The 16,546-nt window shown below is 36.3% G+C and overlaps 2 protein-coding genes and 1 long non-coding RNA gene across 7 annotated transcripts in view; 1 reads left to right on the plus strand and 2 right to left on the minus strand.

Moving 5' to 3' along the window:
- Window positions 1-1,939: 1,939 nt before the first annotated feature.
- On the plus strand, window positions 1,940-13,408 carry LOC309487202 (cysteine and histidine-rich domain-containing protein 1). Its single transcript, XM_082154752.1, has 11 exons — window positions 1,940-2,073; window positions 2,675-2,724; window positions 2,908-2,964; window positions 3,987-4,141; window positions 4,329-4,432; window positions 6,004-6,056; window positions 8,927-8,997; window positions 9,260-9,362; window positions 9,507-9,626; window positions 9,727-9,789; window positions 11,436-13,408. The coding sequence occupies exons 1-11, from the start codon at window positions 2,010-2,012 to the stop codon at window positions 11,829-11,831; spliced, it is 1,236 nt and encodes a 411-aa protein (XP_082010878.1). The 5' UTR covers window positions 1,940-2,009; the 3' UTR covers window positions 11,832-13,408.
- Window positions 6,529-8,919, minus strand: LOC309487560. Its single transcript, XR_014201886.1, has 2 exons — window positions 8,375-8,919; window positions 6,529-7,308 (listed from the first exon to the last, which is right to left on the minus strand). It is a non-coding gene; the product is annotated as an uncharacterized lncRNA (long non-coding RNA).
- LOC309486803 (diacylglycerol kinase delta) overlaps window positions 12,767-16,546 on the minus strand; it is a 65,825-nt gene continuing 62,045 nt past the window's right edge. For 4 of the 5 annotated variants that reach the window (XM_082154258.1, XM_082154259.1, XM_082154261.1 and 1 more), the window contains 4 exons: window positions 16,119-16,208; window positions 15,893-16,009; window positions 14,826-14,934; window positions 12,767-14,582 (listed from right to left, as the gene is read on the minus strand). In XM_082154258.1, coding sequence (XP_082010384.1) covers window positions 14,530-14,582; window positions 14,826-14,934; window positions 15,893-16,009; window positions 16,119-16,208 — 369 coding nt within the window. In that variant the 3' untranslated portion in view covers window positions 12,767-14,529. The remainder of the gene's footprint in view (window positions 14,583-14,825; window positions 14,935-15,892; window positions 16,010-16,118; window positions 16,209-16,546) is intronic. The other variant, XM_082154262.1, reaches the window with a different exon arrangement.

A 16,546-nucleotide genomic window follows, 5' to 3' on the forward strand; every position in this document is an offset into this window, starting at 1 on the left:
GACCAAGAGATGTGATGGATTTCACTCCATTTTCTTTTGATCGCTTTATAATTTGTACCTGTTTTCTTGCATGTTTTTGTATCTGACATGCCTGGGAAAGTTTCACAGTTCCATGTAACGTTTGCGAAGTTCTATTAAATATGGTGCTGTTTTTTAGTAAGCAGTCGATGTCGTAGTGATGGACGGGTTCTGTGTATATCTGTTACTTTTATGATTTATCAGTGGTTGGTTGTGCTGATCTGGTATGTTATATTCCTCCTTGCGATTTTTGCTTGAGTCAGTTTTTGTAAGTTCTTTAATTCTTACTTTCTGTCTCAGTCTCTGACTGTTTTGTTGTCTGTATTTGTGAAGAAAATGTATGGTTGCAACTTGCAAGCCTCTAACCTGAACCACGAGTGAATGCCTGGTGAATAAATGGAATTAACGCTCGCGCTCACCGGTTTCTTAATAAAGGACATTTTTAACAGATTTCACCTCGGCTGCTTATTCTGAACATCTATTAATATTCATCTCGCAGTCAGGACTTGTATCTGACTCCATTACTCAAGGTTTCTCTTCTGCAGCTTGTTTATTAATTACATTGAGAATCCTTACTTTTGTAGTTTGTGCCTGTCAGCTGTTTCTTAGATATAGTTTGAAATCAATTTTTTTGCTCGATGAAAAGTTTGTGCTTCCACTGTGGCTGTGGGTCTGTTTCTCTAACCTAAATCCCATCCTTATCAGAACACGACCTTTTAAAACAGCATCCAAGCTGTAAGTGCTATACCTTTCGACTTTCATGACTCAAACTGACCGTATTGCAAAAAAAGCTTTCGATAATTGGTTTGTCCCATGTATACACTGTTCAAAAAATTTCTCTTCTGCCCACCTCAACTGCATTTATTTGATCAAAAATACGGTAAAACAGTAATATTGAGAAATATTATTAGAAATTGTATATTTTTTTCTGTGATGCAAAGCTGAATTTCCAGCTTCATTACTCCATGTTTTCAGTGTCACATGCTGATTTTCTGCTCAAGAAACATCCTTTGATGAAGAAAGTTCAAAAGAACGTAATTTGATTTATTTTTTTTATTTTTTTTGTTGGTAAAGTCTTTTTAAAAAGTCACTTTTAATCAATTTAATGCATCCTTGCTGAATACATTTATTTTCTTTAAAATCAATAATATGTCATTTTCAAGTCGTTCAATAAATGGCACCATTTTTAAGTTATAAAATAAATTATACAAAAATAATCAGTTATCTATCAGTTATGGGAACACTTGAACGTAAAAATCTTTATTATTGAGCGTAAAACAGCAACATTGGTTGATTTCTAATGTAATCAGATACTGCAGATACATTTATTTAAAAAAAAAAAAAAAAAAAAACTTGGAAAACGATCAAATTAAAGAAGCCACAATATGCCACACTGAATTTTAATAGGAGACCAGAATAGTACACAGCTGTTCACGAGAAATTGCAGAATAGAACATTTTATGAATTGTTTAAATATTATATTTTAATATGCATGCATGTATTCATTTGAGAAATAAAAATACAACAACATGCAGTGCACAATATGTTGATTTGTCTGCCATTTATTGATAATCAAGTTAAGTAAAAAAAAAAAGTTTAAAAAACCTTAACCCACCTTGAAATTAGCTTTTAAAAAGACAGGTTTCAGTTTATTCTGTGGCATTTGTAGATGGTTTTGCTGTGCCCCCACCCCCCTCTCCCTCAGGAATGTGACACCCTCTCAGACTGACCCCAACAGCTGTAAGGAGAGAGAGAGCACATGGCACTGGCTATTTTAGGAGTTCATTCAGCCAACTCATTCAAACATCTCTCTCCATATCTCTCCCTGGACGTGGTTGTTCCTTCTGGATCTCTCCTCAGCTGAAAGTTCTGGACAGGCTTCTCAGGGGCCGGGCAAGTTCATAAGTACCCGAGACGACCGCAGGATAGAGCATATCAAGGAAGAATCCTGTCATAAAGTCAAAGTCAACCAGAATATCAAACAGGCCAACATGGCTCTACTGTGTTACAACAGAGGCTGCGGGGATCGATTTGATGCTGACAAAAACTCAGATGGTAATTATTATTAAATTTTTTACTATTTATCAATCTATATTGTAAAAAAAATCATATAGCCTACTTTTTTAAAGTAAACTGAATAATTTAACTGTCTATGTGAAGCTCATGGTTGGTACAGGCCTAATGTTACATACCAACAACTTTTAAGAGTGACATAACTGCAGGAGATCGAAGAGAGAGACGAAGTGTTTTATCACTTTTTGTGCTAGATCTGCTGTGAAGCTGTTTTAGAAATTGAAATATATAAATAGAGCTGAGCTGATTGCTGTGAGAATGAGAGCCGCTGGTCTCGGGGGCCACGACTTAACTTTGATTTCATTTAGGCCTCCAGCTAGCTACCATTTATAACATGTTTTCTTTGTTTTATTTATAATATTGATAGAAAGTCCCCAGCACGTTTTGGGGTGTTATAATCAAATTAAATAAATGGCTCATCTCCAAGCTGTCCATGTGTTTGTCTATGTATTTATGCCAGTAAGCAAGGCGTTGAGTCCTGTTGAGTCGAGCTCATAAAAAAATAATAAAAAAAAGGTAATGAGGATGGACTTCTGTAGATAAATGTCTCCTGCTAACCCATTTTCTCTCTCGCCACCTGAAGATGCCTGTCAGTTTCACCCCGGAGTGCCAATCTTCCACGATGCCTTAAAGGTGAGCTCAGACTGTATCTTTGTGTGCACAGACCGCCGGCTGCTCGGCTAGCGCTGGCATAACCTGATAAGCACATTTTCGGCGCGTTTGCCTGCTTCGTAGGGAGCCTAATATTCATGCGTTTTTGTTTTATTTTATTCTTGGCTGTCTGATGTGGTTCTTTGTTTGGGTTATTCTCCTCAGGGCTGGTCCTGCTGTAGAAAGAAGACGACAGATTTCTCAGAGTTCCTGTCAATCAAGGTATGCTAATAATGATAATCGTGACGGTTTCGTCTCGCGCTGCTTTCCATGCCCTGCACGCGCAGTAACTACAGACTGGAACAAAGTGACAGAAATGTCTCAGACAGCCACACAAAAATCCTTTGGTAACACTTAACAATAAAGCTCAATTTAATGCACTTTATAAATAGTATAAATTAACATTATTTTATTATGGGCATTGAGAGAGAGAGAAAGAGAGAGACAAAGCTGGTTGAGTCATGACTGGTTTTAGAGGGGTTTTGGTCATGCTGGGAGACCAGCTTAAACCAGCTAAGACCAGCCGACTATGCTGGTTTTAGCTTCTTTTTTTTCTTTTCTTTTTTTTTTAGCAGGGAAATCAATTAACAATTGTTTATTTATAAAGTAACATTACTGTAGTAGATTAATAAATTCTGTAAAATTTGATTTTATGATGACACCATAGCAGTTGTTAACTAACTGAATCATATTGTAAAAATGTCTTCAAATATGCTCATTTATTACAGTGACTGAAAAGCCCAAATGTCCACAACAAAAATTTGAATGCAGGATTTTTTTTTTTTCATTTAAATAATTTCTACCTGGCATAGAAGGTAGTGCTTGGCATAACTATAAATATAGGCCTATATTAAACATAACAATGTTTATGGTATTTTACCAGACTTTTGCCAGGTCTAGAAATCACACTTTAAAATTTACCGTACATTTAAATAATTTTAAGTAATCTTGAGGCACCTTTGGACATTTTACATTCATTTATCAGAAACTTTTATTAAAAGTGACTTATCAAATACCAAATTATCATATAGCAGCCAAAATTAGCATTACGGAATGTTAAGAGCTAGTGCTACAAAATCTCAGAAACAAGTAATAACAGTGCTAATAATCAAACATTACTGAACGCTTTTGTCATTCACATTCATTCAGTCTCAAACATGTCATTTATCTGCTCTGGGTCTGCTAATTATTTTCTTCCAGTCACATGTTGATTGACAGGTCCTGTCTTGTGCTTGTCCTCTCAGGGTTGCACCCGCGGGCGTCACAGTAATGAGAAGCCTCAGGAGCCTCTGCGGCCGGAGGTGACGTCTGAGAAGGGAGACGTGAAGCAGCGCACTGGAGAAGAGATTATCTACCAGGGACCCAAGTCTGCTGAAGCCCTGGAGAAAGAGAGACCCAGGTAAATTTGCAACTCACACACGCACGCACATCGTGCTCTCACCCACCAACACATTGTTCTGAATACAAATTCATTCGGTTTCCTTCTCTGAAGCCCTTTCTTTGTGTCTCTTTTAAAAAGAGAAGTCATGCTCCCTCTGACTGTTGAATACAGACAGTGACATGTTTTTCGATTCCCTCCTTCTCAGCTCAGAAGAGCCCAAGGCAAAGCTGCAGGTGAAGGTCTCTCCCTCTCTGGCTCAGATCCTGGAGAAAATGGAGATCACTGAGAGGGAGAAGAGAGAGAAGCTAGGTGAGCAATCCCATTATTCCTATCGGTCATCATGCTCAGGATCACCTGCAACACAAGCACACCACATAAAACAAAACAAAGGTTATTAGAGTGTGTTTTACAAGGAAATACTGTTTCGGCTGTTAAAATAGTCAAATAGTTTTTCACTGCAGATTGATACTAATGCAGTGGTTCTTTACTGGTTTTTGCTCCAGAACCCAGATTTTAAATTGGGCATTAAAGGTATAGCGGAGGATATTTTACTTCCTGGTGGGTAGTCTAAACTATTGGTCCTCCTAATTGTCAATCATTCTGGTGAATCAATCAAACTTTTCAAAAAGTGGAGAGGGCGGGTCTTATCTAAAATTTGGAAAGATCCTCTGCTATACCTTTAATGTCCTTAAAATGATTAAATGAAATTCATTAGAATTCATATTAATAAAATAATTTAATATTAATGATATAAAAAAAAAGAAAGTAATAACATAACTTTAATCTTTGAAGTCAAAAACTTACAATGGGCTCATCAAAAATAATGTTTATCCATGTTGCAGTCCAAAAAAAAAAAAAAAATGTATTCATTATTATTAATATTGAATTTATATTAACATCATACTTTTATATGAATGAAGATGAAAAAATATATAAATAAATGTATATTTATCTTTGCAGCCCAAAATACTATGTTTGGCATAAATCATGACGTTGCAAGTAAGCCTGTATTTAATATAGTAAGGGTTATTACCATTAACTAAAATAAAACTAAAACCATTTTGCAACTTGACTGATGACTGAATGAAATAACATAAACAACTTCAACTTATTTTATTTCAGCTTGTTGCCAAGGTCAAATTTCTCATTTAGTTTAGTTTAACTTGAAGTACCAAAATAACTAAATCTAAATAAAAAAAAAAAAAAAAATACAAATGTATAAAAACTACTGTATGTAGGCATATATATATATATATATATATATATATATATATATATATATATATATATATATATATATAAAAACACTAATAAAAACTAACAAAAGAGACAAAAATGTACAACAAAATTCCTAAAACTTGTGAAAACAGACCATTTTAAAATAAAATCTAATTCAAAATATGAACAAAAATTATAATTGAATACCAGTGATACTAAAAATAACACTGGTCTCGAGTCCAAATATATATGAAGCAATTTTCTCCTCCCTTTTATACATTAATAAGCATATTTATTGATTCTACTCATGCACAACGATATGATTTTAATCATATTATTTGCTTTATCATTTCTTTTTGTTGGCAGTCAGCCGCACTGCTCTAGTGAAGTGTTTATGCAGAAGGTCATTTCAGTCCTTGGCAATAGCTGTAGAAATGAGGTCCACCTGTCCTGTCCATAATCTGTCACTTTTATAGGACCCTGTTAAAACACGCACAGAAACACTGCTGTCTCTCAGGTCTGCTGTGTTGTCCTGTCACTTTAAGAAGTAGTGTGACTATTGCAAATTTTGAGATTTTGACGTCTTTTACAGTTTTTCTTATTGTTCAACTATCTGACTTTTGCTGTCTTCTCTTCCTACTGTCACCTCTTCTGTCCCACAGAGAGCCAAATCGTCGTGGTTGGTGTTAAGTGCAAAAACACAGGATGCAAAACAGTAGGTGCTCATGAAATATGTAAATCACAATGAAACAAATCAGCTTGCTTAAGCTGGCTGATATTTACATAGTTTAATGCCATCTAGTGGTCCTACTAAAGAATGACACTCATGTACAGACAGACTTCACTGAAGAAAATAATTAATAATCTCGAGTGTTTTAGTGTAACTTTGCTCCTTACAACTAGCTTCTAGATCAGCATTTGAATGTTGAATGGAGACAGAGCAGCAGATGAGAAAGAATTAATGACTTAATATCCCTTACTGGGATTTGACCCTAATGCCTTCTTTTAAAGCTTCCCTTCTCCGGGAAAGGATCATCTTTAATGGATTAGTTTTCTGAAATCCCAGAAGTTTATCATGTTAATTACTCAGCAGAGCTGTTCTTTAGTCCAGGTGAAAACTAAACCTGTATCAGCAGGGACGTGTGCTATTCAGAACTGAATGATTTAGCCTACTTTTTTTATATATATTATTATTCAAATGTAAGTGTAGTAGTGTGTAGTTTTAAAATAATTGTTAATATTTTACTATGAATAAGCAGAAAGCATATTATCATAAATTGTTTGAAATGTCACCAATAGGAATTCAATTTAGGATATTTCATATATTGCACTGAATGTCATTTTATGCACCATGGTAGAAGAACAGTCTTTGAAATGGATCCATCCCAGACAACATGAGCACAGACTTTAAATTGCAAATTTAATAAATTCCTCTTCCTGTCATTCCATTTTAGTATCCTGTCGATCATGACAAATTAAATAGAAATTTCATCTCTTGAATTGAAAAGGAGCCAATTCTTAAACCTGACGAGCAGAACCGTTCAGAATTGAAGGTACACTATGGCCCTCTAGCGGTTGTGTATAGACATGGTAAGCTACTTCCTTGACAATAAATTCCAGCTCAGCTCTACAACAGCCATATTTATAATGAACTCTGTTAGAGAGTTTCATCTGTTCAATAAAATACCTTACTCACCCGTTGAGTAATAAAAACATAATCTATGCATCGCTTTTACAACATTTCAAATCCCTCAGTTCTCGCCATCTCCGAAAAGCCAATGTTGATTTGTCACGTTCTCTGTTCGCCTGCAGACTCTCCTCTGTTCAGGTGTTTTTTTTAAACTAGTGATTCCCTGAAGGTTGGAGATTTAGCTGCTCCATGTCAATCTTTCTCGCTTGTTGTGACAACTAGCCCAAGCCTCTTCCACACCATAAACTCGTCAAAGTAGCCGAATCAATTTACTTATCTATTTATGAATATACTATGGCAAGCCGTTTTAGCTTAAATTGTACCCAGCGTTACTCGTCGTAATTGCATTTTTACTAGTAAGAATTCAATTAGAGAGCTCTACAATTCAATTCTTACTAGTAGCAATTACATTTAGAGAGCTTTCCAATTCAATTATTACTAGTAAGAATTACAATTATAGAGCTCTCTAATTCAATTATTACTAGTAAGAATTACAATTACAGAGCTCTCTAATTCAATTCTTACTAGTAACAATTACAATTAGAGAGCTCTACAAATGAATTTTTACTAGTCGTATGTCTCCATTGACTTCCATTCATTTTTAATTACGGAGCTCTACAATTGAATTGTTACTAGTAAGAATTACAATTAGAGAGCTCTACAATTGAATTGTTACTAGTAAGAATTACAATTAGAGAGCTCTACATTTGAATTGTTACTAGTAAGAATTACAATTAGAGAGCTCTCTAATTCAATTATTACTAGTAACAATTACAATTAGAGAGCTCTCTAATTAAATTCTTACTAGTAAAAATATGAATTAAAGATATGTATAATTGCAGAGCTCTGTAATTGAATTAAAGAGCTCTGCAATTACATTCTTACTAGTAACAACTGAATTAGAGAGCTCTCTAATTGGAATTGTTACTAGTAATAATTGGATTAGAGAGCTCTCTATTTAAATTGTTACTAGTAAGAATTGAATTAAAGAGCTCTGCAATTGCATTCTTACTAGTAACAATTCAATTGTACAGCTCCGTAATTAAAAATGAATGGAAGTCAATGGAGACATATGACTTGTAAAAATTCATTTGTAGAGCTCTCTAATTGGAATTGTTACTAGTAAGAACTGAATTAGAGAGCTCTGTAATAGTAATTCTTACTAGTAATAATTTAATTAGAGAGCTCTCTAATTGTAATTGTTACTAGTAATAATGGAATTGGAGAGCTCTCTAATTGTAATTGCTACTAGTAAGAATTGAATTGTAGAGCTCTCTAATTGAATTCTTACTAGTAAAAATGCAATTACGACGAGTAACGCTGGGTACAATTTAAGCTAAAACGGCTTGCCATATATGACGAGACACACACGGGCAAATGACGGATGTACGCAATTTCCCGCGAAAACCATCCCGCTGTGTCTAAACACTTAGAATAGGTGCATAGTGAATCACGATATGACAAAAACACGCTTTGGAAGAAAGATTGATGTATCGACTCATTCAATTTAGTTAATTTTAAAGTTACATAGCCTACTAGTGTACCTTTAATGACATATCTCTCAGACTAGTTAATGGTGTTTTTTCCTTTATCCACTGAAACAGACACGTATAGCTCTATTACAGCTTCCTGCTCATTTATCTATTTGGAAGAGTAGAAAAATGAGTGTATTTTCAGGCGTGAAGGCAGTAAACGGATGACACAGAGCTTGTGCTGAGTTTAGGAGCATCAGCACTTTAAAGATTTGCTTTTGTAAATATGCTGAGTTACTGACTATGAGTGTTTCTCTGGAGCGATGAGAAATGTCTTTCTTTAGTGTGTGGTGGTGTGAGGTACATCTGTGTGTTTACTTTGAGTAGCTGTTCAAATGTGTGTGTGTGTGTGTGTGTGTTCAGATTTACCAGGGTCCAGAGACTGATGCGGACATCTGCTTACATCATCCCGGGGCCCCTGTCTTTCATGAAGGGTAAGAAAACGGCAAAATCGGAGTCTTTATTTGGAAACAGGTACAGACAAACAGTTCCTCTATCTGTTAAAAATCCTACAGTACAAGCATGGCCTGTTTTCATAAAGCTTTTCTCAGAGAACCATTCTGGATTCAGATCCACATGTGCAGTCCATTTCAACAAGAGATCATGAAGCGATCACACAAAAGTGCTCTTGCTATCAGTACTTATGAGATGAGAGGGCAAATGCATTATAATTCACATCTGCTGTTCATTGTCTAGATACAAATACTGGAACTGCTGCTGCATAAAAACCACGGACTTCAACGCCTTCCTGGATCAGAAGGGCTGCACAGCAGGAAAACACTGCTGGATCCCCAAACATGTAAGAGCTTCGACTTTTTATGATCACAGATCACTTGATAGTTGTTGACATGGACACACATTGTATAATCAGGAAACAACCAACTAACCCTCTCTGGAAACATGTATTTACTATCTGTATGTTTTGTTTGTGTTTGGTATGAAGGACAAAAAGAAAGTGGCTTGCCGGCATGATTGGCACCAAACAGGAAACCAGGTCGTGGTCACAATCTACGCCAAGAACTCCAGTCCAGAGCATTCCTATGTGGAGGCAAACCGCACAGTGGTGAGTTCAAATGAACCTGTAACCTCATCCCTTAAAAACATGAACGAATCTGTGTCCTTGTCCATCAATACATGTTTCTGTGTTTTCCATCAATCTGCAGTTAACATGCCACATTCAGTTTGAGGGTGACAAAGTGTTTCACAAGGACATCCACTTATGGGGGGTAAGATTGCTCTACATTCACAGTCTGTTATGATTTAGCAATGACAATTTCATTTAGTAATAGAATCATATTAAAGGCAAAAATAAATGAATGCATTTTTTTTTAGTGCATAAGAAACTATTTTACAAAAGTAGTTAAAAAATACTTTTAAAGTTTATATATTCATATTTTGAATTAGCTTTTATTTTTATATTTAAAAAAATATGATTTTTATGGCAGATACTGATAACCGATAATTCTTTATATTTGATCAATCTAAATCCAAATTTTTATATAATTTCTCTCAATGTCCCAAGCACACAATTATAATGTTCTCATCATAAGTTTATGTAGCCTATATGATAGACTTGTGCAGCGCATGTTGCACTTTACTGTATTTTCCTTTTCAAAGTGATTCCAATCATATTTCAAACAAAGCAAAACCATCTGAAGTGTCTCAGCTGAAGGAAATAATCCATTATTAATCAGCTTTAATATATCGGCCACATTTTTTTATATTACATTTTTTTTTGTTTCCAGACTATTCCCATATTTAGTTTTTTTAAATATAAAATTACGAATTTCAAAAAATTAAAATGATCATACAAGCAGAGTGATTTCATGGCAACATTTTTGTGATCCTTTAGTGATTGTCGGACACGACTGAATAAATTCAAGGTGCATATCCTCAATATGCAAAACTGTTTGTGCAAAACACAAGTGAGTTTCTTTTAAATGTCAATAAAGTATTTGAACTCAAATGCCACTCAAACCAGCAACAGATAAAAGAGCAAACGATCATCTAAATCAGACAGTACTTTGCTGCTGGTATCAAACTGACGTGTCAAAGGTGAATATACAGTCAAATCAAAATTAATTCAGGCTCCTTCAACATTTCTCACATTATCACAGTTTATTCGCTATAGTTTAGAAAATGGTTATAAAATATGACAAGAACTCAGAGTTATCAAATCAGTTGATATTTCACTGGTTTTGGCCATCCTTCTGTTAGACTGTCTCACAAAATGAATTAGGTTGAATCGCTGTCAGCTGTTAAATTTAAGTACACAATTAGAAACTATCTTTAGGTCAACTAATTACCAAGCAATGCTTAATTTTATTCAGTCCGTGATGTAAAAAGCTTGCATTAGCAATTAAAGAAAAAACATTTAAGCAAAACATGGTCAGGTCAAAGTGTCTGAGTAATGTTTGGTCCAAATTTTTATAAATTTTACTGGTAGTCCACTGTATGAAGGATTTTTGGGTATATGTCACAGTTTACTTTATTTTGCTATCCTCACTTACATAAATGAACTATAGTGTCCTGCACCCACTAGTAAAAAAACTATATAAAAAATTATATCTGGTGTCTGAATAATTTTTGGTTTGACTTTATGCAGGTTATAAAGCGTTTAGGTTTCCTCTTATCTAAGCGCATGTTATCACTTTGAGTAAATCACCGGGGAAAAAAACCCTGAGAAAATATTCTTTTTTTTGGAAAGAAGAGGTTTGGAAATTTGAGTATGAAAAAAAAAAAAAACAACAGGTATGGTATTTCAAAATACCATTTAAGTTAACGATAACAACACAGGTATACATATTTTTCCTGTATTTCTTTAATCCCTGAATGCAGTCAATCTGACGTGTGTCCACTGCTGGTTTCTTAGGTGATTGACGAGAAGAGCAGTTTTGTGAACATGGTGCCCTCTAAAGTGGAGGTGACCATGCGGAAGGCTCACGCTGTCGCCTGGGGAAAACTTGAGGACCCCAAACACAAACCAGAGCCAGAGGTCACCAATGACATAAACGACACAGAACAGGAAAACGTCAAACCCGACTGGTACATCTCAGATGATGACATCAGTGAGTCTGACTGGGAGGATGATGATGATGATGATGAGAGTGACAAGGACAAGAAAGAGAGTGACAAGGACAAGAAAGAGAGTGACAAGGACAAGAAAGAGAGTGACAAGGACAAGAAAGAGAGTGAGGAGAAAGAAGAAGAACAGGAAGATGGACCTCCTGAGCTAGAAGAGCCTGCTGATGTCCCTCCAGAAAAATGAACATTTACTCTGCGGTGCAATAGTTATGTTTCTGCTTTCGTGCATGTAGCCATTTTTTTAAGTAAATGTAGTTTTTCATTGTTTTTGTCTGCTAAAATAAATAAGAGAAGTCTTAAAACTCGTATCCTCCAGTTGTGCACACAGTTTCATAGAGATTTTGAAAATACACACCACTGGTCAAATGTTTGGGGTTGGTAAGATTTTTTTTTATGTTTTGAAATAAGTATTTTATGCTCCCCAAGGCTGCATTTATTTGACACACACACACACACACACACACACACACACACACACACACACACACACACACACACACACACACACACACACACACACACACACACACACACACACACACACACACACACACACACACACACACACACACACACACACACACACACACACACACACACACACACACACACACACACACACAAAGTGAAACATTTGAATGTAAAATAGCTGTTTTGTACTTTAATACAATTGATTTTAAAATGTAATTTACTCCTATGGCATGTCAAATCTGAATTTTTAGTATCATTACTCCAGTCTTCAGTGTCGCATGATCCTTCAGAAATCTTTCTAATATGCTGATGTGGGCAATTTTGAAACCAGATTTTTGTAGATGATGTCATACATATTTTTCAGTGTTCTTTGATGAATGGAAAGTTCACAAGTACAGCATTTATTTGAATATTTTTTTTTTAACAATGCAATTTAAAGCATCTGTGCTGAATACAAGTACACACGTTCTTTTAACAACAACAACTAAAAATACATTACTGACCCCAAAGCATTACTGTGGATTCATTACAAATTTTTAGCGCTGATAAAGCATGTTTGCAATTGGACTGAAAACATCATAAGAGCGATAAACCATCGCAGCTTAGATTAAGTATGTTCTGTGAAATCATGACAAGAAAGTGCAAGAGTTCAAACAGCAATGGCCACACTTTATTTTTGCGTCAAGTCAACAGCAACAATCCTGAAGTAGGTGATTGCAGTCAGACAGGGTCTAAGGCCATGGAAGCTTGACTGCAACCCATATGGCAAAAAAATATTTTAAATAAAAAGGATAAATAATACATCTTAAAAGTAAACAGTAGTCTTGACGATGAAGAGGATTGGTACCAGCAAATTAAAAGTTAGTCTCTTCTGTTTTGGTTCTTTTTCTCTGTTCATCAAATCATTGCCTTCCGCTTGTACCTGATTGCCACGGTCATAATCGATGCGCTGATACGTGGAGATGGTCAAGTAATGTGTTTGCTGTCAATCCAAAATGAACAGCACACGGCAACAGTTCATCACAGATGTGAAACTTTAAAACAAAGACATGCAAAACAATAATAAAAAAATACAGTTCAGCTTTTAGGGGCACAATCAGCACCTTGACTTCGAATCAATACCACGCTTGCAATGTCTTTTTCTTTTTTTACAGAGCAACACTGTTAGACTTTGGCTCACAACTATCAAGAAAACAATTAAGTTGTCCAGTATTGTGTATATTAGTTTCTTTTAATGGAAAAACTGTACCATTGGAGTGTGTTGATAAATACTGCTTGAGAACCATACCATATATTAGTCAAGTTCAAGTTTTGCTTTACCTCATGTATTCCATATACAGACTGACCCCTGAAAAGGGGCGACAGTTGAATAACATTCATAAGTTTGGTTATATACTGCCATATATGTAACATCTCATAGGTTTTCCATGAATGGGATACCAGTTTTCATATGATAAAACAGAACACACAACCTGTTTAGTTTGCCTCTTTTAAACATTTGTTTTCTATATTAAAGTGCAAGGCGAGATAAAATACATCTTGAAATGTACGACATACAGCATCACTTTCTTTCACAAGATTTCCCTGCAGAAGAAAGTAAAGAAACAGCTCACTTTAAAACCACTGCGCTCCATTTACTCACTTGGCACAAGAGTTACGGTACTGAAGCTTCTAGAACAACGGCTCAATTGACACTAGTGATACACCACCACGACTTGGCTGACGATCTGAGAGTAAAAAGAAAAAATAGACCTTTTTCCTGCATAAGGGCATGAAAGGCATGCAGAAACTGAGATGGTCTTTGATAGATACAGAGACTAGATGCAGAGTAACTATTCAGCCAGTTTGACGAATAATACAGGTCCACCATACATTCATCATCAGGATATTCCTCTTTTTTTTTGCATGTGTTTAACTGTCTTCATTTCAGTACAATTGTTTTGTTTGATTTAGTTTGTTCCTTTCTTGTTGTTCAGGCGGCGAAAGGACGGGGTCTTTTTTTGTTTCCCTTTGGAGAGTGAAAAAAAGTTTATAGTATGTGTCTGACGGCTGGAATACTAAGTAGCAAGATAATAAAATGAGATGAAAAATCTAAACAAAACAGAGAACGGATTTGGTCATGCATGGGAGTGGCGTTGCTGAAAACAGAGAGAGATGGTGGACGGTCCACTTCCTACTCCCTGATGATGAGCATTTCCCATGACACCATCCGCAGGCAGAGAAGAAACAGAACAGAAGCACAGTAATGCAGTGCCGGGCCGGGCCACGCCCCTCCAAAAAAAGCTCACAAACACGGGGATAGGGCATGTGTCTGCACAGGTGATCTCAGGCCCTCCCTCACTGGGCGTAAAGCAGCGTCCCGTGGCAGAGTGTGTCCTCGCAGCTGAGGTGCAACAAACAACTTCAGCTCTTCAGTTGCCAGCAGGATCCACATCATACACCCCGCCTTTGATATCCCAAGATCCTGAGTGGTGCAAACAAACGTAAACGTAATGAATGTAAATGGCACAAGGAATATAATGCAAAACATATTTGGTATATGAGATTATTAGAAATAATTAGTTCACAACCAGGCCAAGCAACTGGCACTTAGTATGACATGGGCGAGCCACATATTACACTACACTGCAGCTGGATATGAGTGTACCATGACGGTGAGATTATGAGGCTGGTTAATACTGTTTCTACTAGTGATTGTGTCTGTTACCTGACAGAGAGCTGCTGGACCGCTGCTTATGCAGCCTCTCTCTCTCTTTCTTGCCCTTGGGCATGATTTTCAGCTTCATACTGCTTTTCACCAACACACGGGACGGGTCCTAGAGTGAAACCAAGAACGGGGAGTCAAGAACAAGGAATCTAAAGAGCAGGGGCTGTTCTAGGGTCAGTGGATATTCGGGGCTTTAGCCCAGACTTCAGTGGATGCAAACTGAGCCATCCTTTGATTTAATATTATAATAATAGGCTATTATATAACAATTCGCCAAGCAGCATTTTAAGTTCTTAGACCATTTAAATGAGTCTGAATAGTTGCTGGAATTACCAAAGTTTAAAAAAAAAGAAATAAAAGAAGAGAGCTTCTATTTTAAGCAATATATTCTGCTTATTTTACGTCTGTAAGTGACATGCAATATATTCCTGGATTCACAGCCACATTTAAATGCAGTTGTCACAATTTGCACTGTGCACTGGCCATTCCTCTTAGCAGCATGAAAAATAAAGCATTTGTTCAAATTGTGAATTGATTATATTCAGAACGCGATTGGTGTATAATCTGAAGCTGTCAATCATTTCAGCATGATTCTTCTGCATTCTCACAAAATATTTTTTTACAAAGAAACTGACTACATCGCAGTGAATCTTTTATTTGCAACTACAGGTTATTGGCTATAATGATTCTGACATGCTTGCGAAAGTGTAGAACTCAATGAGCATCTCCGGCACGATTAGGCAGCTGTAATCATATTTACAATTATATTTTCAGCTTTATGAGAAAGACAAGGAAAACCAAACATTCAGGGCTTTACTAAAAACATTGCATTTACTAAAAACATTGTCTGAAGTAGTCTTGTCCTTGTCCTAATACTGACTAGTAATACTCCATCAGGAATTTAGCGTTGTGATCTAAAAGAACATTTAAATCACACCATATCTAAACAACTTCTCTTTAGAGAAAATGTATGTACAGTATTTTTTACTTTCAGAATCCAACTATTGTGTTCTATAGAAAAAGTAATGCAAACTAGACTAAAGACATGAAAGTGGAGTAGGACAAACCTCCTCAGAGCAGTGCATGCTGGGACAGATCCAGTGAATGTCCTCCAGCTTGTGTAACTCAGCGCCGAGACTATCCACTGTGGAAAGAAGCTCCTCTTTTTGAGAAGACTCCAACTGCTACATACACACATATACACAGAAAATGTCTTTATCATATTTCATACAGAATTACTTGTGAGCAAGAACAGGCCAGAGAAAGTGAGAGAGAGACAGTGAAGCCGCTCACCAGCAGTTTTCCCTCGAGCAGCATCTTGGTCTCTTGCTGGAGAACTTTACTGCTGTTGACAATGTCTACAGCAGTACTGCGACTCAAAACCTGCAGAGAAACACACACACACAATCACAGCTCAAGTTCAGCTTGACTTTCTGTCAGACTCTTGCTGTTCCGTGATTAACACTCAGTTATTCTTCCATTCGCCGATCAATGGAGGTCCCGTGGAGAACAGCATGAGAAGCTCAAAGCTGAACATGCTGAAAGCCACAGCAGGACGGACGGACCTGCTATTATTCCTACTGGAGACTGAAAGGTGCAGTTGTTAAACTTTAAAGCAGAGGTAGACTGAACCGATCTTCATCATAGCGCTCACTCATATGAACTAAGAATATATACAGAGGGCTTCAAACTGAAAATATGACATTTAAACCTGCCAAATT

This window comes from Leuciscus leuciscus, assembly GCF_965113295.1.
Source record: "Leuciscus leuciscus genome assembly, chromosome: 2".
NCBI classification, from domain to species: domain Eukaryota; kingdom Metazoa; phylum Chordata; class Actinopteri; order Cypriniformes; family Leuciscidae; genus Leuciscus; species Leuciscus leuciscus.

Bases quoted from the DNA above. Each gene is read 5' to 3' on its own strand.
- LOC309487202 (XM_082154752.1), top strand. From the start codon at position 2,010: ATGGCTCTACTGTGTTACAACAGAGGCTGCGGGGATCGATTTGATGCT. The intron at 2,725-2,907 runs GTGAGCTCAGAC...TATTCTCCTCAG, and splicing joins TCTTCCACGATGCCTTAAAG to GGCTGGTCCTGCTGTAGAAA. The intron at 9,627-9,726 runs GTGAGTTCAAAT...ATCAATCTGCAG, and splicing joins TGGAGGCAAACCGCACAGTG to TTAACATGCCACATTCAGTT.